This window comes from Aquarana catesbeiana, linkage group LG03 (assembly GCF_042186555.1).
Source record: "Aquarana catesbeiana isolate 2022-GZ linkage group LG03, ASM4218655v1, whole genome shotgun sequence".
Classification (NCBI taxonomy): Eukaryota; Metazoa; Chordata; class Amphibia; order Anura; family Ranidae; genus Aquarana; species Aquarana catesbeiana.
This window is the reverse complement of record NC_133326.1, coordinates 436,355,327-436,377,665: the sequence shown is the minus strand read 5'-3', so window position 1 is coordinate 436,377,665 and position 22,339 is coordinate 436,355,327. Positions and strand designations below refer to the sequence as shown.

The 22,339-nt window shown below is 43.3% G+C and overlaps 1 protein-coding gene across 1 annotated transcript in view; it reads right to left on the bottom strand.

Moving 5' to 3' along the window:
* Positions 1 to 22,339, bottom strand: part of UBE2B (ubiquitin conjugating enzyme E2 B) — a 177,161-nt gene that overhangs the window by 17,346 nt on the left and 137,476 nt on the right. Inside the window, exons 4-5 of the mRNA XM_073620790.1 lie at positions 5,433 to 5,522; positions 3,255 to 3,343 (exon numbers count right to left, since the gene is read on the bottom strand). Of these exons, the coding sequence (XP_073476891.1) occupies positions 3,255 to 3,343; positions 5,433 to 5,522 (179 nt within the window). The remainder of the gene's footprint in view (positions 1 to 3,254; positions 3,344 to 5,432; positions 5,523 to 22,339) is intronic.

The following is a 22,339-nucleotide window of genomic DNA, read 5'->3' as shown; positions in this document are numbered from 1 at the left end:
GGAAGCAAAGCCCTCTTCCAAGATGGCCACACCCACACCGAGACACAGTACAGAAGAGAAATGTAAGTATATTATGGAAAAAATATCTGCTGCATTCAGCCATCACAAGGCAATACTGGTGGCTATTTCTTTGCCCTCTGCTTATCTTTTTTGTACAAAATATTTACAGTTTAGGTCTTCTTTAACTGCTTCCCACCCAGTCACTGCACATAAATGAACAGATGGGAGCTTTGCCACTGACTGGATCCCATCCCATTAGAACACGGACTGTGCAGCGGCGCGACCCTGTGATGGCTTTCCCTCGGAAACAGCACATCACAGATCAGGACATGGGTGCTGTGATTGGCCCTCCCAATCACGTGATGGCTGTGTCCAATCACAGCCACCACACAGTGTAAGCAAAGATGAGTGTCTGTGCCAGCTCTCCCCGCTAAGCTCAGTAGGGGGGGTGAGGGGGATGCTTCAGCCTGTCACATTCTCTGTGCAGCTGATGATTTTAGTGTTCGGATCACAGAGATCACACAGACTGCAGCCATCCCACACCAGTGCACCATCTGTCCCTGTCCAAGTGTCCCATCAACATCTGTACCAGTGCACAAAACATCTGTCACAGTGTACCGGTGTCACATCAATATTTGTCAGGGTTTCCAAAAACATCTGCAATAGTGTTCCATTGCAACATCAACATCTGTCCTTGAACCTAATGGACATTCAACATCTGTCACATTATACAAGTGCGCAAAAACATCTGTGACAGTGTACAAGTGCACAAAAACATCTGCCACAGTGCACCAGTGTCCCGCAAATAAAGAATTTAAAGCGCCCCGTCCTCCTGTGGAAAGGCGAACGCACACGGTCACGTACACATACAGCAATCACACCACACATGAGGTATTGCCATGAACGTCAGAGAGAGCAATAATTCTAGCATCAGACCTCCTCTGTAACTCTAAACTGATAACCTGTCAGGCTTATAAAGCGTGTAATATTTTAAAGCGTGACATGTTTGGTATTCATTTACCCAGCGCAACACCATATTTTACAAAAAATACGGGGTATTATATTGTGTTTATGTGCATTAAAATTAACGTGTATTTTTGCGTTAGTGTGTAAAATTTTGTTTGAAAAAAACTGCTTCGCTAGTACAGTGTGACAAAAAAATAAAATTGCAAAACCCACCATTTTTTTCTCTATGACCTCAGCTAAAAAAATATAAAGTTTTTGGGGTTCTAAGTAATTGTCTTTTTACTTGTAAACAAAAAGTGGCAGAGAAGGCCTGGAAGTGGATAATGACTGAAGGTGCTCCTTGGATGTTGGGCCTCTATATGTGGTCAGGCTGTGAAAAAGTTTCACATGTGGTATTGCCATACTCAGGAGGAGTAGAAGAATGTGTTTTGGTGTGTAGTTTCAAGTACGCCTATGCTGTGTGTGAGGAATAACTTGTTAATATGACATTTTTGTGAAAAAACAAAAGAAAAATTTTATTTAATTTCTTCATTCTCCAAAGAATTGTGGGAAAAAAATTACAACTTCAAAAAAACTCACCATGCCTCTTACTAAATACCTTTGACTGTCTACTTTCCAAAATAGGGTCATTTGGGGGGTATTTGTACTGTCCTGGCATGTTAGGCCTGGTTCATACCTATGCATTTTTTAGTGCTTTTTGCACAAACGCACTACAGTCCATTTAACATGATTCCTTATGGGACACATTCACGTCTGCTTTTTTTTCAGCCACTGCATTTTTGGAAAGGGTCAGGGACTTTTTAAAATGCAAAACAGTGCATTTTTGGTTCAATAGACTTCAATGGAGAAGCTACAGAAAAGGATGTAGTGCGTTTTTTGCAACTTTTTTTGCTATTTTTAACCACTTCAATACTGGGCACCTCCCCCCACCCCCTTTCAGCACTGTCGTTCTTTGAATGACAATTGCTGGTCATGCAACACTGTACCCATATGAATTCTTTATCTTTTTTTTCCCTCTACAAATAGAGCTTTCTTTGGGTGATCATCACTGGCTTTTTTATTTTTTTGCGCTACAAATAAAAAAAGACAGGAAATTACAAAAAAAAAAAGTTTCTCTTTGCTTCTGTTATAAAATTATGTAAGCAAGTTTTCTCCTTCACTGACGGGCAACGATGAGGCGGCACTGATGAGGCACTAATGTCACTATGTCATAGGCTCTTTACCTAGATCGGAGATGCAGTGTGTCGGAGCCTAAGGGGCCTCAAGAAATGACATAGGCCACCAGTATATCAGGTGTAATCAATTTTCAATGATAGGTACCATAGCGTGTAGACTTTATAACTTTCACACAGAGCAAATAATATGCACTGATTTGGGCTATTTTTACCAAAGAAATGTAGCAATATAAACTTTGATCAAAATTTATGAACAAATATTACTTATTTGCAGAATTTTATACAGAATCTAACAAAATCATGCTTTTCAAAGTTTTCGGTATTTTTTCAGTTATGCGCAAAAAATAATGCCAGTGGTGATTACAGTGTTGCTAAACCCACAACAGTAAAATCAGTCTGTATATGCAGCATAGCATACTTGTTATACTCACTGTGCAACTTAAGGGGTTAATCCTCTGCATTGTGTAAAAAGGCTGTTTTATCCTGTATGCACAGATCCTCCCCCTCCTGCACTGTCTATCTGAGGAAGGCCAGCTAACACAGGCAGATTAGCTGATCTGGCACATGCTCAGTTGTGTCTTTTATGCTGGAGAGAACAGTTTCTTATTCTCAGAGCTAGCCAGGTCACATGATATTGACATCACACATGTGGGTGTGTACACAGGCTACAGTAAAAATCTCTTCCTGAACTCTCAGCACTGAAGAAACTATGCAGTTTATCATGTAACTGTGGTATACAAATCATCCAAAAAGGTATATAGTGGCAGTATTTTAATGTATAAAGATGATTTATAAGCTGTAGTAGGTACTGGGTTTAGTAACACTTTAAATACCACCAAAAGAAGGCTCTATTTGTCTAAAAAAAATTATAAAAATGTCATATGGGTACAGTGTTGCATGAGTAATTATCATTCAAAGTGCAATGCCACTGAAAGCTGAAAATTGGCCTGGGCAGGAAGGGGTGAAAGTGCCCATTATTGAGGTAGTTAAAGTAAAAATTAAAAAAAAAAATCTACATGTGTGTTCAGTGATAATACATTGCAATTTACCTTTAAGACTATTCTTGGTTCAATTAGGTCATCCTCCTTTAGCCAAAAAAATATAATTATTTACCTGAATGGACGTCAAAATAGATGAAACATCGTAAGTTGGGCTCCAGCGGTTCTGAAGAATATCTAAACATATGCTGCCATCCGCATAAACTACAAGAAAAACATTAGCAGTTTTAATAAAGCCACACATATATAGCAGTTTCAGTTTTAATAAGCATCTCCAGTTAACCAGCTGAATATGAAAACACATACAGTAAATGACTGCTTGAAAAAAAGCCACGTGAATTAAAAAAATAAATATAAATCTGCAGCCATCCCAATAAAGTTATATTTTTATATTTCTGATTATCATTTTCTGAAATGTATTGCCTATGAAATGCAGGACTTTGCTTTTGAAATCATTTGTGATTTCCCCTATAGACTGCCTATGCAGGGCAATGTCTGTGGGTGTGTATAATAACCTGTGGGTGATAACATCGTTTCCCATTTCTCACCCACAGCAACAATAAAATATTACTAAACCCACTACAGAAAAATCAGTCTGTATATGCAGTAAAGCATGCTTGTTATACTCACTGTGGAACCCAAGTGGTTACTCCTCCACATTGTATAAAAAGGCTGTTTGATCCTGGCTTCTCTGATCCTCCCCTCCTTCCATTGTCCCCTAATTTACTGATAACACAGAGTCTATGGAGTCAGGCTGCACATGCTCATTTTGGTGTGTATTGCTAGAGAGATTTTTTTTTTCTTGGGTAGGATTCATGCAATCAGCACAGGGCTGATCAACAGTGTCCAAACAGAAGGTCAGGGGTCTTGCAGTCTCATAGGACAGTCTGAAAACTCCCCCTACAAGCTCTAATTAGTGATAGAAGTCACAAGACTGCTATATACTGCTGATGAGAAAAGGTATTTAGCAGTTTATTTACTAAAATGATTGAATTTCCATGTGCTGCATACTGTGGGAGACCAGATATAGTGAATACAGGGTCCTGGGTTTAGTAACACTTTAAATTTACAAACCATGTATGGAGTGTGCAGTGCACATTTTCTTGAATCCCTTCCCAACACCAATGCTTGTATTACCATTCTGCAGTCAGACAGCTTGAACAAAAAACCCATAGAGAAATTAAATTTTTGTCTAGACGATGGCAACAGTTCAGAAACTCTAATGTGAGAAACAACTGAGGCTTCCACTGCTGGCCTCTCTGAAAATGCTAGTTGCCTGGTTGTCTCTCACAGTATTACCTTTTGTAAATACTGATCCAGAATAAGCATTCAGATCAGAAAAATCAGTTCCTTAGTAACAGATAAAACTGGCACAAATTGGAAACTTTGTATTTGTATCTTCATTACCAGCCTCTCTGTGCTTGCATACAGGAGTGGGTTTGTTTATTCTACACCTATGAAAGTAGTCAATGGCTGGCAGGGTAATTTTTAAATTGAATCTTTATGTGTCCTCCCAGTGCTATGATTAAGGCCTGCACTTTATCCTGGTTCAATAAAGTATCGCATGCGTCCCAGAAATGGGTGCCGGTGTTCTATTGAATACTGCCCCCCATTGAAAAATGCCTCCGATGGGTCTGCGCAGTACCAAACGCCAATCCAGCTGATATGTTGAGCAGCTGGCATGACGTCAATACAGCGCATGCGCAGATCGTCCGAGGCATTATGTGACGATATGCAAACAGCATACTTGTCAGATTCTGCTTCGCTGTTGCGGGGCAGGTTTTTTGTGTGCTAAAGGGCGTGTTGTGTGTGTTGCAAGGTGGGCGGGTTTTGCCTGGGTCTAAGGGAGGGTTGCAACACGCACAAAATACCCCCTTAACACACTGAACCGGCCCTGCAACACACACAAAACACGTCCACGCAACAGCGAGGCATAATCTGACAAGTACGTTCTCCCTCAGCTTTTTGCAGATGGTCATACACTGCCTTCGACGATCTGTACATGCGCTGTGTTGAGGTCACGCCAGCTGATCAACATATCAGCTGGAGTGCGCATGCGCAGACCCAACAGAGGCATTTTTCAATAGAACACCGGTATTATCTGTACTGAAGATTGGCTGACAGAAGCCTTCCGGCGCACCGCATCTTACACTGACGGCTAGTTGTTTCAGGTGAGTGTCAGTATGTCATTTTCCTTGGACAGTGTACCTTTAGAATTAAAATTGTTACATACATAAAATAAGAAGCAGTTTAAAACCAATTTTAGTATTACTTTTTTCCAACAAGCACTCACCATTTGGATGAAACATTTTTGAAACAAATCTAACAGTTGGAGGTTTATTTGGATATTCTTCTGAAAATTCTATAATGAGTTTAAATGTGCCTGGGAGGAAGAGAGGAAAACATTTTTTTTTAACCTAATGGCAAAACAGTGGATCTAGATTTAAATGAAAAAATTGTCATTGTCACAGCATTATAAACGTTACCAAGAATCTTAGTAATACTAGTCACTAAAACGGAGAGAGAAGTTATTCAATTAAAACTATAGGAAACCAAGTTTAAATTGTTTCCACAGAGGGAATTACAGCAGTTCACTAGGCAATGACACAATCAGGAGCTGAGAAGTAAAAATTGGAAAAAAGGTTTTTATAATGCATCTCAGTGAAACCAAACCCACCAATTTAATGGTTTCTCAAAAGAAAGTTCAAGCTGGAAATGTTCAATAAATGTTATTTAACTTATTCAAACAAGTCAAAGCTGGTATCGGCAGTGTTTAAAGGAGAAGTCCAGGCTGAGCTTGTTTGGCTGGGCTTCTCCTGTGGATCACAGGAGTGCAATTTGTTTTGCACTCCTGTGACCCGTTTTCAGCAGAGAGCGGGCTGAAGTTCGCTCTCTGCTGACATCACAGAAATCAGTCCAGGCACCGCGTCATCATGACAAAGCCTGGATTCGCCAGGAGCCTGGACTGACAGGCAGCAGCTCTCTGCTCGCAGATCTGTGAGAACCGAGCCATCAGCGTGTTCAATCGCTCAGTTCTCAGTGCAGAGGCGCCGGGGGACCGATGCTGCATCCACCTAGGTTAGTAGAGGGGGGGGGGGAGAGTTAGGTACATGGTAACTTTTTCTGGGAAGCCTTCCGGGGCAGCATCCCAGAGATAGGCTCCTCCTCCCTGAAACAGGAAACACATTAGTCCACCATTATAAATTTGTTCATCTTACCTGTGTGCCTCAATTATATTAAAGGACTGAAGGAACTCCTTTCAGTAAGCCAATGCTTCCCCACTATACCTGGTATTATCGCTTAAGGGTGGGAACCTGCCCTGGAATACTTCCCAGAAAAAGAGTTACCAGGTAACTAACTCTGTTTTCTCAAATTATCTTCCAGGGCATCATCCGAGAGGACGTATCAAGCAATACTTACTAGGGTGGGGATAAGGACTGGAGCACCTTGCGACCAAACGTCTGGTCTTGGCCAGACAGCTGGTCTATATGGTAGTGCCTTACAAAGAGGTACTGAAGCTCGACCATGTTGCTGCCCTGCAGATCTGCTCTGGAATGCCCCTGCTTTCTCTCCGATCGAGGTTGCCCAGGCTCTGGTTGTGCCTCATAGGCCATCTGTATGGCAATTCTTATCCATGTGCTGATCGTGTTTTTCGATGCCTGTTTTCCTTTATTTGCTTGCTTTTTTTGCATAGAGAACGAATAAAGAGGTAGATCTTCGCCAATCCTTTGTTCTCTCAAGGTACGCTATGATTGTATTTCTTACATCTATCCATAGATTTTGGAAGCGATGGAATAATTACATTCTGCGTCATGTTTAATGTTGGAGACTTGGGTCTGGTGAGAGGAATATTTTGTCGGTTTGAATCAGACAGTATGGTTCCATCATGGAAAGTGCTTGGATTTCGTTCACTCTTCTGGGCGATACTAGAGTTCTGTAAATTTTTGCAGGTCTAGCTCTATTTATTGACATTAGGAATCGCTTTATCAGCATATGCTCTACTAGTCTGGGGTCCATAAAGTGCTGCCATTTGTACCTTGAGCGTGCTCTGAGAGATGTTCTTGTCTGCTCCTTCCTGTAAGAAATCCAGAATCGCTGGGATGATCCCTCTGTCGGGAAGGTTTGTTTTTATTCCAGGAGACAAACTTTTTCCTTACTTTCTCGTAGATTGTTCTAATCAGGGGGTTCCTACTGTCTAGAATGGTGTTGATCACTCTGTTCGACAGCCCTTTGTTTTGCAGTCTTACCCTTTAAGTAACCAAGCCGAAAGCTTCAGGAGTCTGACTCGGATGGTTGACTGGTCCCTGAGATAAGATATCTGGTAGGTCCGGCAGTGTCAGGTGTGGCTGGACATTGAGGTTCTTTAAGTGGCTGAACCACGCTCTTTGGGGCCAGTATGGTGCTACGAGTATCATCGCTGCTTTCTCTGCTTTGATTTTTTGAATCAGTCTTGGTATTATGGCAGTTGGAAGGAATGCGTAACACAGCTGGTTATCCCTGCTTTGGCTGAACGCATCTACTTCGCCGTTGCCATCTGTAGGATCCAGTGAAAAGAACGTTGGTAATTTTGGGTTTGCCTTGGAGGCGAACAGATCTACCTCGGGTACTCCCCATGTTTGTGTGATCTGTGAGAAGGTTGCTTGATTTAAACAACCACTGAGCCTTCTGGCTCAGAAAATCTGCCAGCATATTGTCTGTTCCTCTCAGGTGGATGCCTGATATTGATCCTATGTTTGTTTCTGCCGATAACAGAATTGTTTCCATCAGGCTCATCAAGCTTTGGGATTTTGTCTCCCCCTTGCCTGTTTAAGTATGCCACCGTCGTGGCGTTGTCTGATTAAACCCTTACGTCTCTCCCCTGTATTGCTGGTTGGAAGGCTTTTAACCTCTTCCATGGTTTTTTAGTTACCTCATATTCAAGGAGGCTTGAGATCATCTGGAGTTCCATTTCCCCTGTGTGCAGAGCTCCCTCATGTACGATCCCCAACCTAGGGTACTGGCATCTGTGATAATCCTGACAGGCTTGGTTTAAGTCCCCCCCCCTCGATTGAGCCACCACTGAAGTGTTTGTTTGACTCAGTTCAGAACAGATATGGACATGTCTAGGGATGAGTGGTTGCCATCCCACTGGGACAGAATATAATTCTGTAGAGGCCTTATGCAAATCTGCGCCCAGGTGATGGCTGGGATTGAAGACGTCATCAATTCTAGCACTACCATTCCTTGTCTGATCATGATAGACTTTGTCCTCATCAGAGAGGCTATGGCCTGCGGGATTTTCTCGTTTTTTGCTTCCATTAGGAAGGTTTTGGTTAGTCCAGCACCTAACCCAAGTAAAATTACTCTCTGGCTTGGGGTCAGCTGCGATTTTTCTGTATCTACCATCCACCCCAGGTTTTGTAGATAGGACATACTTGTGCACAGATTGGTTTCTAGGCTTTCCGCTGAGTCCTCAAAGAACAGTAGGTCATCTAGGTATGGTATCACACCAATGCCTTGTTGTCTTAAGCCTTTTAGAGCTTCTGCCATCATCTTTGAGAAGATTCTGGGCGCTGAAGAGATGCCGAAAGGGAGAGCCGTATACTGCAGGTGTAGGGTAGCCGCCGGTCCCTCAATTGCAGAATTTGACCATTTTCCTTTATGGGGACATGCAGGTAGACATATTGTAAGTCTACTGTAGCCATGAATGTCTCTTGAGGTAGGATATTCCTGACTGAATAAATAGACTCCATTCTGAATTTTTTTGTATTTTATTCTCCTGTTGAGTGGGCTTGAGGTTCAGTATGAGCCTTAGCTTGCCTGACGTTTTTTTCTTTGCAAAGATATGTGAATAGAACCCAGTTTTCTCCTCTTCTTGAGGGACATGACGAATCACTTTCTGGTTCAACAGGTTTCCCAGGGACTTTATCTTCGTCCCTTGGTAGGATGGTTACTAGGTACTTGGTTGGGGGCGGGCAGAAAATTCTATTGCGTAGTCCTCCGCTATAGTGCAGTGGATGAATTTGATTTTTGTTGCTTCCATCCACTGGTGGGCAAAGGTTGCCAGTCTGCCCTCCACCTGAAGACAGTCATCGTTTTTTGTTCTTTGGATTGGTAGGCTTGAGGATAAATTCTCCCTTGCCTTTTTTTTTTGTCCCCCCAGCGCTTTTTCGCTCCTGGCTTGTTGAATTGATGAAAGGGCGCCTTCCCCCCGTTTTTTTGATTAGGGGGAAACCCTTTTTTTTGCTGCGGTCCTGTCTAGTACTGTTTCTAGGTCAGGCCCGAATACCAAATCTCCCACGAATAGGATTCCACACAGCCTGTTCTTGGAAGCGATATCCCAAAGGGGATTTGACTTCAGCCAAAGGGCTCTTCGGGCCGATTTTACTGGAGCTGTGGCCCTTGAAGATACTCTTATGCCGCGTACACACGGTCGGACTTTTCGTCTACAAAAGTCCGACAGCCTGTCCAACAGACTTCCGACGTACCTTCGGCGGACTTGCGGCAGACTTTCTTACGAACGGACTTGCCTACACACGACCACACAAAAGTCCGACGGATTCGTACGTGATGACGTACACCGGACTAAAATAAGGAAGTTCATAGCCAGTAGCCAATAGCTGCCCTAGCATGGGTTTTTGTCCGTCGGACTAGCACACAGACGAGCGGATTTCGGGGTCCGTCGTACTTACGACGTAAAGATTTGAAGCATGTTTCAAATCTAAAGTCCGTCGGATTTGAGGCTAAAAAAGTCCGTTGAAAGTCCGGAGAAGCCCACACACGATCGGATTACCAGCCAGCTTTAGTCCGTCAGCGTCCGTTGGACTTTTGTAGACGAAAAGTCCGACCGTGTGTACGCGGCATTACAGTTTCGGCCGAGGCATCTGCTAGAAAAGCCACTGCTTGTCAGTGTGGGGATAGTTCTTACTAGTTCTTCCCTTGGTGTGCACCTTCCAGTAACTTTTTTAGTTGAGTCAACCAAACTAAGGTGCGGGCTGTGCAGGTAGACGCTATCGCTGGGTTCAGGTTTGCAGCACCCACTTCCCAAGCCCTCTTCAGAAGGGCTTCTATCGTCTTATCCATGGGGTCGCTTAAAAGTACCCGCACAGTCAAAAGCCAAGTCAGATTTGTTTGCGACTCTTGCTAGAGAAGCATCCACTTTGGGGCACTTAGCCCAGGTCTTATCTGCCTCTGCAAATGGATATCTGCGTTTAACCGTTGCCAGTATGAAGAGCTTTTTCTCTGGGTCTTCCTACTCTTTTCTGACAATGTCTTTAAGAGTTTGATGTACTGGAAACGTTCAAGGTTTCATGGGTTGGAGCCCTTTGTACAATTTGTCATGTAGGAAGAGCTCTGCGCTTTTTTCTTCTTTGATGCCCTGCGTGTCGGCTATGGTTTTTAGAAGACTGTCCGTATCTCCTGAGGGGAACAAGTTGCCCTCTGATGCCGGATATTCTTCAGAAACTGAGCACAGGCCTTCCTAAAATTCAGGTTCAGATTCATCAGAATCATTCTCTTGCTGCTCCACCTCTTCCCTGCTACCGGAAGGGATGCATGTCCCGCTGGTAGATGGGGAACTGGTTTGACTAGAGCTTGCTGGTGCATCTAATTTCTCAATTGCTAAGCGTAGTGGCCCTATAGTGTTCTTTATTAATTTTTTGAAAGAATTGAGCAGATCTTTAAAAGGTAACCTTGTGATTCCTTCGCCACTATTTTATCTATGCATTTTTTGGCATAGTATTTTTTTCCAGTCAGGAGGAAAACGGTGGCCGCAAAAAGCGCATGCTTTGTTGCTGTTTTTCGACTTTCTTTCCTCTGGGGCCTTTGCCTGTAATCAAGCACAAAGGACCCTGTGAGGTAGGCGGTTTTACCAAACTGCATGTAAAAACAAGTTTGTAGTAAGGTGAAGACAGAGGTGACTGGTTTACCTTGGAGCTGTCCTGGCTTGCAGGATCTGCAGGGCAGGGTGAAGAAGCATTCGACATGGTCAGCCACTAGGATCCTCTGCTTAGAGGCCCCACCCCCAGCTGACCCGTGCAGGTTGGTGGACATACCTGCACATGCCGCTTCCTCTGGTGTCCTCCTTCCTGGATTTCCATTACGGAAGTAGATCTTTGATGACTTGTCATTTTTCTCTTTCTTTTTTTTGTGCCGCTGGCCGGAAATGACGCCGCCGGAAGTGACCAGCTCTACTGTTTTCTTAGATGGCTGCCGACCGAAAGTGACGTTTCCGGCGTGTCGGCGCCATCTTGGTACACCTTGCGGGGCCGGCCATGTGTACGAGACGCCGTGAGAGTCTGCAGGTGCAGCGGCCACTATTCGCGGTAGTACGGCAGCCAAGCGGGCAGACAAGTGGGCCTCCACCAGTGGGAAGAACGGCATCCGGGGGAAAACGCCAGCGGCATCTGTTGCAGCTTGGGGGGATGGTTGCAAGCTGTAGGGGTGAAACTTCAGGCAGAGCATTATGCTCAGGTTGCTGCCCCTGCTCGCCCTCCCAAGGCCCGCTGGGCTAAATGGGATGCTGGACAGGGAGCCCCCTGCAGAAAGCACAGAGACTTTGAAAATAAACGTTTTGCAGCTCCTGTTGGTTCGGAGGAAACACAAACTAAGGCACACAGGTAAGACGAACAAAATTGATAATGGTGGAATAATGAGTATCCTGTTTCAGGGAGGAGGAGCCTATCTTTTGGATTCTGCCCTGGAAGACGATTTGAGAAAAACCCCATACTTCTTTAACCCTTTCGCTGCTAGGCCCTGTGCTCCAGTTTGTACACTCAGGTGGCCAGACCATTTTTGCAATTTTTTTCTTTGCTTTTTTATTTTTCACTTATAGCTTTCAGAGTTTGTAAAAAAACCCCAAACCATATATTTTCTGAAAGCACATGACCAGTAAAAAGAAGGTGCTACTGATTTTTAAAGGTCCCATGATATTTGCACAAATTTATCAAAACAATATTTTTGCTAAAAATACACTAAAATCATTATTAGCAGATAAAAACACAGCACATTTTACAAAATTCCTACAAAATATAAACGCTTAACCTGTATTGAGTTAATAAATAACAAATCTTTGTAACTTAAATTACACCTTTTTGTGAAACGGTGAAAATCAAACAAACAGACGCAAAAGTGTAAATATCCAAATTTCTCCAAAAATCTGAAGGTTTTCATTGTACCCTTACAGCTTAAATTTGTAAAAAACCCCCCCAAGCCATATATTTTCTGAAAGCACATGACCTGTACAAAAAAAGGTGCTACAGATTTTTTATTTTATTTTACTTGCGCAAATGTTTATCAAAACAATATATTCACAAAAAATACGCTAAAACCATTATTAGCAGATAAAAACACAGCAAATATTTGAAATTCCTTCTAAATCCCTACTAAATATAAAAGCTTAACCTGCACGGAGTTAACAAAAATTTTTACATTGAGCCTTTTTGCAAAATGGTGAAAATTGAAGGTGCACAAAAATTTAAATATCCAAATTTCCTTAAAAATCAGAACGTTTTCATTTTTCCCCTACAGCTTTCAGAATTTGTGAAAGACCCCCAAACCATATATTTTCTGAAAGCATATGACCTCTAGAATAAAAAGAAGGTGCTACTGATTTTTTAGGGCCTGCGGTATTTGTGCAAAGGTTTATCAAAACAATATTGTCGCTAAAAATACACTAAAACCATTATTAGCATATAAAAAACACAATTCTGCAAAATTCCTGCTAAATTTCTGCTAAATATAAAAGCTTATCCTGTGTTGCGTTAATAAATAACAAATATTTGTAAATTTTAAATTGCGCCTTTTTGCAAAATGGTGAAAATTGAACATACCCAAAAATTTCTCCCAAAAATGTGAAGGTTTTCATTTTTCCATTACAGCATTCAGAATTTGTGAAAGACCCCCCCAAACCATATATTTTCTGAAAGCATGACCAGTAGAATAAAAAGAAGGTGCTACTGATTTTTAAGGCCCCACAATTTTTGTGCAAATGTGTATCAAATCACTATTTTCACAAAAAAAAAAAAAAAAATACACCACTAAAATCCTTATTTGCACACATAAACATAATAACTTACGTAACTCCTACTAAGGCCTCGTTCAGTGGGGTGTACTAAAGCGTATGCCCATGGAGGGCCATGTTTACCTGCATGGGGATACACAGATATTCTGTGCATTCTTGTGCAGGCAGTCCTATTCATGTCAAATGGGACACAGCAGCTGCAAGGACAGATCTGACATCCATGTGGGTGTAGGTGCATGGACCCAAAATGCAGACAGGAAGAAAGACCATATTGGGGATTATGGGACTTTAAGGGTGCTTATTGCTACAAATGGATATACCACAATAAATTTAGTAAAAATAGGATTTTTATAACAGCTTACCTGTAAAATCCTATTCTTTGAAGTACATCACTGGACACAGAGCCATAGTAGTTACTATGTGGGTTATAGGCCACCTTCAGGTGATGGACACTGGCACACCCTAAGACAGGAAGTCCACTCCCTATATAACCCCTCCCACTACTGGGAGTACCTCAGTTTTTGTAGCAAAGTAATACACGTGTATACCAAAAAGAAGGGAGGGACCTCTGTGTCCGTGATGTACTTCAAAGAAAAGTATTTTACAGGTTAGCGGTTATAAAAATCCTATTTTCTTATTGTACATCACGGGACACAGAGCCATAATAGTTACTATGTGGGTTGTCCCATAGCAATGCCAACTGAAGGGAGGGAGACACAAAAGTAGGGCACCATGAGACCAGAGGAGACCAGAGGACTTATACTGCTGCCTGCAGCACACTGCGCCAAAAGGCGATATCCTCGTGATCTTTTACATCTACTTGATAGAATCTGGTAAATGTATGGACTGAAGACCAAGTTGCGGCCTTGCAGATTTAAGCCATGGAGGCTTGGTGATGCACTGCCCAGGAAGTACTAACAGCCCTGGTGGAGTGCGCTTTAATATAAAAAGGTGGAACTTTCCTCTTTAAACCTTAAGCTTGAACAATCACTTGTCGAATCCATTTAGAAATAGATTTTGACTGCTCTCACCACATCAAGAGAATGTGGTGACTTTTCTTCTGCAGAACGGGGTTCTGGGAAAAATTAAGGTAGAACAATATCCTGGTTTAACTGAAAACCTGACACTACCTTTGGTAGAAAATTAGGATGAGTACAATACAACCTTATCCTTGTGAATAATTTACAAGAAAGAGCAGCCAACTCTGATACCCTTCTTGCAGAAGATATGGCTACCAGAAAAACTAGTTTCCTTGTCAAAAAGGACCAAGGGAATATGTCGTATCGGCTCAAAAGGCTGTTTTTGTAATGCCGACAGGACTAAATTCAAGTCCCAAGGGTTCAGGAGTATCTTAACCAGAGGGCTAAGCCGCGTTACCCCCTGAATAAAGCTATGAACCAAAGAGTGCGAAGCAAGTGGTCGCTGAAATAATACCGATAAGGCCAAAACCTGGCCCTTGATAGTACGCAAGACCAGCTTTATTTCTAATCCCATCTGTAGAAAGTCAAGTATTATATCTATGATATACTTCCTAGGGTGCCAAACCCTGGATTCACACCAGGAGACATATGCCTTCCAGACTCTATAATATATGACTTTGGAGGCCAGGTTCCTTGCATTAACCAGAGTAGACTCCACTGAACCTGACAGCCCACGCTTCTTCAGAATGTGAGTCTCAATAGCCAAACCGTTAGATTTAGCGTTTGTAAAGTAGGATGGAATGCCGGACCTTGCGAGAGAAGGTCTGGACGTGGCGGTAGGGTCCATGGGTCCCCTACCGCCATCTTTACGATCTCTGCATACCAAGATTTCCTGGGCCACAAGAATCACTGATTTCACTTCCTGTTTGATCCTGCAAAGAAGTCGTGGACGCAGGCAGAATAGGAGGGAATGCATAAATCAGTGAGAACAGATTCCACGGGAACAGCAAGGCATCTGTTCCGCATGCTAGCGGATCCTTAGTTCTTGACACAAAGTTGTCAATTCCTTTGTTGAACCTGGACACAAACAGATCTACGACTGGAATCCCCCATCTTTGACATATTGACAGGAAGATATCGGGGTGAAGGAACCATTCTCCCGGAAACAACTGCTGGCGACTCAAGTAGTCTGCCTGCCAATTTTCCATTCCCAGAATGAAGACTGCCGACAGGCAAGGTACATTGTTTTCTGCCCAAGATAGGATTCACCTCTCTCTGGGCCACACAACTTCTTGTGCCCCTTTGGTGATTAATATAGACCATTGCTGTGGCACTGTCGGATTGAATCCTGGCAGGACAATTTCGTAAAGTGAACGTTCAGGCCCTCAGGACCAAGTGCTCTGCCCAAATTACTAGAATGTTAATGGACAAGGCCATTACTGATCTGGGCCACTTTTCTTGGACAGTTGCCTCTTCCAGGACTGCTCCCCAACCCAAAAAGAGGTTGGCATTTGTCACCTCTTACTGAAAGAAGGATTTTCCCCTTTGCAGATTTTTGGTTATTAACTATAAACTGAGGCTCCGGCGCACCTTTGGAGTCAGACACATTGGGAAATCTAGAGCTTGAACCCTTTTGTTCCAAGCCGATAGGATACTGTTTCGCAGCAGTCTCGAATGAGACTGAGCATAAGGAATGGCCTCGAATGAAGCCACCATATTTCCCAACAACTTCATGCAAAGCTGACTAGAAGAATTCATCTTGCTTCGACAACTGAATCAGTTCCTTTATGGCGCCGATCTTTGCCTGGGTCAAGAATACCCTTTTCTGTGTGTAACTATGATCAGACCCAAGTATTTTAGCCTTCTTCATGGTTTTAAAGAAGAATTCTTCTAGGTTGAGAATCCAACCTAGGTATTCCAGGTAGTTGAATGTGGTGACCATACTTTGGTCTAAGCGGGCTACCGACTGGTCTATCAAGAACAGATCGTCTAGGTAAACTATAATCATTATACCTTGGGCCCTTAATCTGGCTAGAGGAGGGGCCAGAACCTTTGTAAACACTCAAGGTGCAGTAGCTAGACCAAAAAGCAGAGCTACACACTGAAAATAAGGATTTTCTACCTTGAAAAGTAGATATTACTAGCGAGCGAGGAAATAGGCACATGGAGGTATGCATCATTAATGTCGATTGACGCCAGAAGTTCTTCTTGTAGGATGGAGACAACTGATTGGATTGACTCCATGCGAAAAAAGAGCGGTTATATTCAGGAACTGAATTCGATTTTTGAGATCTAGAATTTGCATTCGGTTTTGGCACCGTGAAAAAAGGTTTGAACCAAACCCCAACCCCTGCTCTTACATGGGGACCACCATAATCACTTTTTGCCAATTTATGGTCCAATGCTTGAAAGAAAGACCTTTTTATCTGGATCCTTAAGAACGTTTGATCTGAGAAAACGAGGAGACGGGAACTCTTGGAACTCCAGTTTGTACCCTGGAGAAATTGAGGAAGTCCCCCATCTGTCTCGACACTCTTCCTGCCAGATCCTTGAGAACTGCAGATGTATTCCCCCTATTTGAGCGAGTGGGGGCGCCTCCTCATAAAGGAGGCTTTAGTATTTTGTAGGTTTCCTCCCCCAAGACCTCTTTTGTCCCCGAGGTTAACCCTGAGGATTATCTTTTGAACATGATGGCGGAGGCCGTCGTGACTACCTGGAGGCTGATGCCCCTGGCACAGGAGAAGGAGCTTGTTAAAATGAAAATACATTTACTCCTTTGCTTAAATGGCAAAGGGGTACTTTCCACTCGAATTTCTTTGGATGTATTAACAAAACATCCCCAAACAGTCGTTTCACCGCAAAAAGGAAGACTAGCCAGGAGCTTCTTGCATTGAGCTTAACGAAGGGCGCAAGGCCTGAAGGATAGAATCTCTCATAGCAACTATTGCAAACATAAAGCTGCTAGTAGCTTGCCAGATCCTGGGCTTGCTGAACAGGATAACCTTGAACACCTGTTTAAACTGGTCTCTAAATGATTAACCAATTACTGTCAGTGCAGGCTGAGACAATCAATCTGCCAGAGAAATTTATTTTTTTTTATTTAATAGGAATTCCAACTTTTTATGGGATCCCTAAGCATTTGAGCATTGTCTGCCGGACAAGTCAAACTCTTATTCACAGAGGATATAGCAGCGTTAACTGCTGGTATACCCCCCTTTAAGTGAATTTTCTCCTCCATACGATAAAGTGTGAAAAAACTTTTTAGGAGGGAAAAAAATGCTTATCTGGGTGATCCACTCAGATACGAAATAGCCTTTCCAGCAATGAATGGACAGGAAAGGCATGCACAGCTTGAGGAGGCTTTAGCAAACCCAAACACTCAGTTAAGGGTACTAAATGTGGAGCGGACCATTCAGCAAGAAATTGTACCATCAATCTTACAGATTACAGAAAGCTGATCCCCCCCCCCTCCCCCCGCATTTGAAACCTCAGAAGAGGAGTCATCAGCCTCACCATGGTCCCCTGAGGGAATTCATCTTCTCCTGTCCCTAGTTCCTCAGTTTGAGGGTCCTTGGTAATGGAAGAGAACCTGTCGCATTTTGTCCCACACTGGGGTGGAATTAAAGCCACTAACTTTTTTTTTTTTCCCAATCCTATCATGGCTGAGGAAAAAAGACCTTTTTAGTAACAAACAGGGACTGCAGTGTTGAAAACAGTTGCAAACATTTCATGGTCCCGATGCTCACTATGACCAGCCACCCCCTCTCAGGGGAGGATGCCATTGTAGAGATGAGTAGGCTTTCCAGAGCTTGAGGGAGACCCTTTTAGCCCTTTTTTGGGGGTGTTTTAACCCCCCCTTCTGACCTTAGCCCGATGCACAAAAGCAAAGGTACTATGAGAAGAAATAGCATCCACTGCTTGAGCAATAGTCCAGCCACTACTATTAAGGCTCAGCCTGACGCTTTTAGTAAATGTGTCAGGGAATGCCTGTGTCACCAACCTCTTATATGCCCCTTTTTTGCTATTGTGTCTGTCCCTGCAGCCAGCAAAAATGGAGCTTTTAAACATACTCCCGCGCTGGATGTTTGAGGACGCCAACGCCGTGCTAAGCCCTACCCCTTCCATCACATCGCGCCCCCCCTTTCTTTTCAAGATGGGATCAGCGTGTGTGTGGGTGAGGAGACCTGTAACAAGCCACCGTACAGGGGCAGTGAAAAAAACAGAGCGGCATCCGCGATCGTTTTTGGCTTCCCCCTTGCAGGAAGAGGGGGAGAGCTTTGTCCTGGTGGGGGGTGTTTCGTGGAAGAAAATCCCCCCCCCCCAATCTTACCGGAAGTCTGAGCTGCTCGCACGAGGGAAGCCTGCTACTTCTGTGACAAGCGTGATGTTTGAGGAAAGCATGACAAGGTACGAGCCCCGAGTGGTGACTCTTAGGCATGACAGCATTTACTTTTTTAAAGACATTTCATAAGAAAATAAAAAAAAAATCCTTAGAAACCTCCACTTACCTTTCCCGCTGCAGGGTTTTCTGTGGTAAAAACCAACAGAACCAATCTTCACTTCTCACGGTGGGCTCCGTTACAAAACCTTCAGGAAACGGGGACCCTCGGGGAACCCACACTCCTGGACCCGTAAAACACCCCGCCAGAAAAAACTTTATGGCTGAAAAAACCAAAGCTCTGGATCCCAAGGTCCAGCTCTCTTAAAAAGAGAAGCGTTACAGGCAAAACCTTGTTTCTTCCCACACAAGGTCCGGGTACCATTCGATTCGGCCTAAAAAGACACTTTGAATGGATCCGGCTGCATAGCTGGCCCCAGCAAGGATTGCTCCAGCGGAGCTCAGCACAGCACATCTTTACTCGCGACCAACACTTTAGACACTGGCTAAAAAATCGAGGTACTCCCAGTAGTGGGAGGGGTTATATTGGGAGTAAACTTCCTGTCTTCAGGTGTGCCAGTGTCCATCACTTGAAGGTGGCCTATAACCCACATAGTATTTACTATGGCTCGGTGTCCCGTGATGTATGATAACAAAGATATTTTTATTACAAAAAAAGAACATTAAAAAGGTCACTTCTTCATACAATTTTCTACGCAATCGTTCTACATGTTTCGCCTTGTGGCTTCTTCGGGAAATGCGTGGACTTTATTTCTAATAAACAAATACAGAGATAAAATCAACAAAAGAAAAGGTACATATGAGACAAAAGAAAAAAAGTTACATCAAAAAACATATTTATGCATGTATTATAATAATACATACATGAGTGCATCAGTGTAGATAGCAGGAGTTTCCCAACCAAAGTTTCTAGCCTCAATGTTTTGAGAAGTCAGAGCCAGATTTATGGTAGAAAAATTAGGTCAGAGCGAATTTCAGAACACAGGAGGTCCTGCCGACCAAAAAGTGCATCATTTAAATAAAAATGGTGTGGTATACTTATGGCTTTGTTCCCCTATTGGCTCTTTATTCTTACCTGCAGATTTACGGTCTTCATTTATGGTCATTCTTATGCCTCGTTCTCCTCCTTTGGAGTCTCTGTACCCACGGATTAAATAGCATATGAAGGCAAGGTCTTTTACATGTACTAAATTAATACATAGGGGATCTTAATACAACTATATTGCTTTGCTTATGCCCTAATGTTATCTCACTTTTAGAGACCTGATCTTGGCCCTATATAGCCCAGGTAATCTCCACTGTCAGCAGTAAACTATAGGCTCACAGTCATCCATTTAAAAGGAGTTTCATATGTAAGCATATACCCCTTTTTTTCCTGTTGAAGGATCCAATATTCTAACCAAGTATAGAGAGACTTGCACCGAGACTGACATGTCATACTAACACTTTGATTGATCCACAGGAAACGTTTTTTTTTTTAAATCACATACAAGTCACTGACTTATACCTCTCTCTGTGGGTGACTCGGCTAAGTGGGGAAGTTTTTGGTCGGTGGGACCTCCTCTGTCCTGAAATGCGCTCTGACCTCATTTTTCTACCATAAATCTGGCTCTGAGTTCTCAAAACATTGAGGCTAGAACCTTCGGTTGGGAAACTCCTGCTATCTACACGGGGGAACTCATGTATGTATTATATTGTATGCACAAATGTTTTTTTTTTTTTTTTTCTGTCTCTCATATGTATTCTTTTGTTGATTTATCTCTGAATGTATTTATTAGAAATAAAGTCCACACATTTCCTGAAGAAGCCGCAAGGCGAAACGTGTAGAACGATTGCATGGAATATTGTATGAAGGAAGTGACCTTTTTAAGGTATTCTTTTTTTTAAATAAAAATATATTTTACTAAATTTATTGTGGTATATCCATTTGTAGCAATAAGCACCCTTAAAGTCCCATAATCCCCAATATGGTCTTTCTTCTCTGTTTACTACAAGGGACGATGGTGCCTACTATTTGAATCTGTCTTGATCACTCTAATCCCCTACCCAAAACGCAGACAGGGCGAGTTCAGGGACATGCACCCACATGGATGTCAAGTTGGGAGCAGTGGCTGTGTCCTGGCAGCTGCTGCATCCCAACTGACATGAATGTGACTGCCAGCACAGGAATACACGGAACACCTGTGCATTCCCATGCAGCTGCTGTGTCCCAATTGACATCAATGGGACTGCCTGCACGGGGATGCATGGAATACCTGTGCATCCCTCTGCAGCTAAACACGGCCCTGTAGTGGTTTTGCCCTGCGTGAACAAGGCCTTAGGCTTTGTTGAGACTTACGGTTAGGGAGGCGGATGGCATGCAGATGCAGCGCATTTGTTGGCAAAAATTGGATTAAAACAGGTGGTAAGGAGCAATTGCATCGCTCCCTCATCGCCTGTCAGTAGCCTCTGGAGGGTAGCCTTGGGCTTTAGGGGCTCTCTGCGGAGCGGAGACGGACCTGTCATCCGCAGGGGATTAGCAGACCGACCCCCCCCCGCTGACCAAGTGGATTCTGTCCCATGGAGGTGTGAGGGGCCTTGCTATGAAGAGTTCAGTCTCTTTCTCTGCAGGCTCAGCTGAAATGCTATTACTATGTACACAATATAACTGGGTAGTAAGATATAAATCTTACTGATAAAGTTGATCCAGGGAAAATCCGATTGCCTCTCCGGGGATCAGGAAGGAATTTTTTCCCCTGCTGTAGCAAATTGGAGCATGCTTTGCTGGGGTTTTTTGCCTTTCTCTGGATTAACAGTGGCTGTAGGTTTGTATATACGGGATTGTATTTTTTTTTTGGTTGAACTTTATGGACTTGTGTCTTTTTTCAACCTGACTATGTAACTATTCATTCATAAGCGGTGGCATAGTAAAACACTGTTTACTATGCACACAGTGACAGCGGAACATATGAGCGATCAGTACCGGACACTCACTATGTTCAGCTAGGAAAGGGGGCTGGTAAACATATGCTCTCTCCATCCGAGCACTGCACTCGCCGATCTCCCAGGCTGCACCCGCCGAGATTGTCAGCATGCAGAGTTGCATGGTTGCATGGAGGGGCCGCCGGGGATCAGTGAGCGAGGGGGGGGTGGGCACTCACTGAAGGATGTGCCGGGGGGGGGACGGGACGGGACGGGACACGACATCATTTAGAAAAAAGAAAATGTAAAAAATGGGGATGCCAGGTGTAGTGGGCAGGGGACAGAGCATGCATTTTATGTAGTGCAGGAGGGGGGGGGGCAGAGGGTGACGTCATTTTAGCTGAATAACTCTGATCAGCGGCTTATTAGCCGCTAATCAGAGTTATTGTTTTTTTCAGCAGTCTTCTAAACATTTCTGATTAAAATGTTTATGGTCAGTGAAGTGACCATGAGCTTATAACAGAGCAGGAATGTAGGCCTGTGCGGCGTACGGACTTGGCCACCTGTAGACCTGTAGGCACCTCAGTAGGTCCGCAAGGCGTACGGACCTGGCAGTGAAAGAGTTACATTGATTTACATTTTGCCCAGTGTATGCTAACATGCCTCTGGTGATAGCTGTCATAGTTGCCAGTGTGCTCATGTCAGCTTTCAACTGATCTTTCAAACAATCAAATGGCTGGCTACATAGTGCTGTATTAGCTATGACAACTGCAAATCCAAAAAGAATTCAAGATGGCAGCAACCACAGCAAGGGGGTTTAGTTCAGCTTGAAGTAGACAGATTAGACCAGGATTTTATTGAAGCAAATTAAAAAAAAAAACACTTTCATAAAGAGTTAAAACATGAACTCCTCAGATTGGGACTTTAAACCGGGCCACAGACAGTTTGATGGTAAAAAAAATATTCAAAATGTATTATTA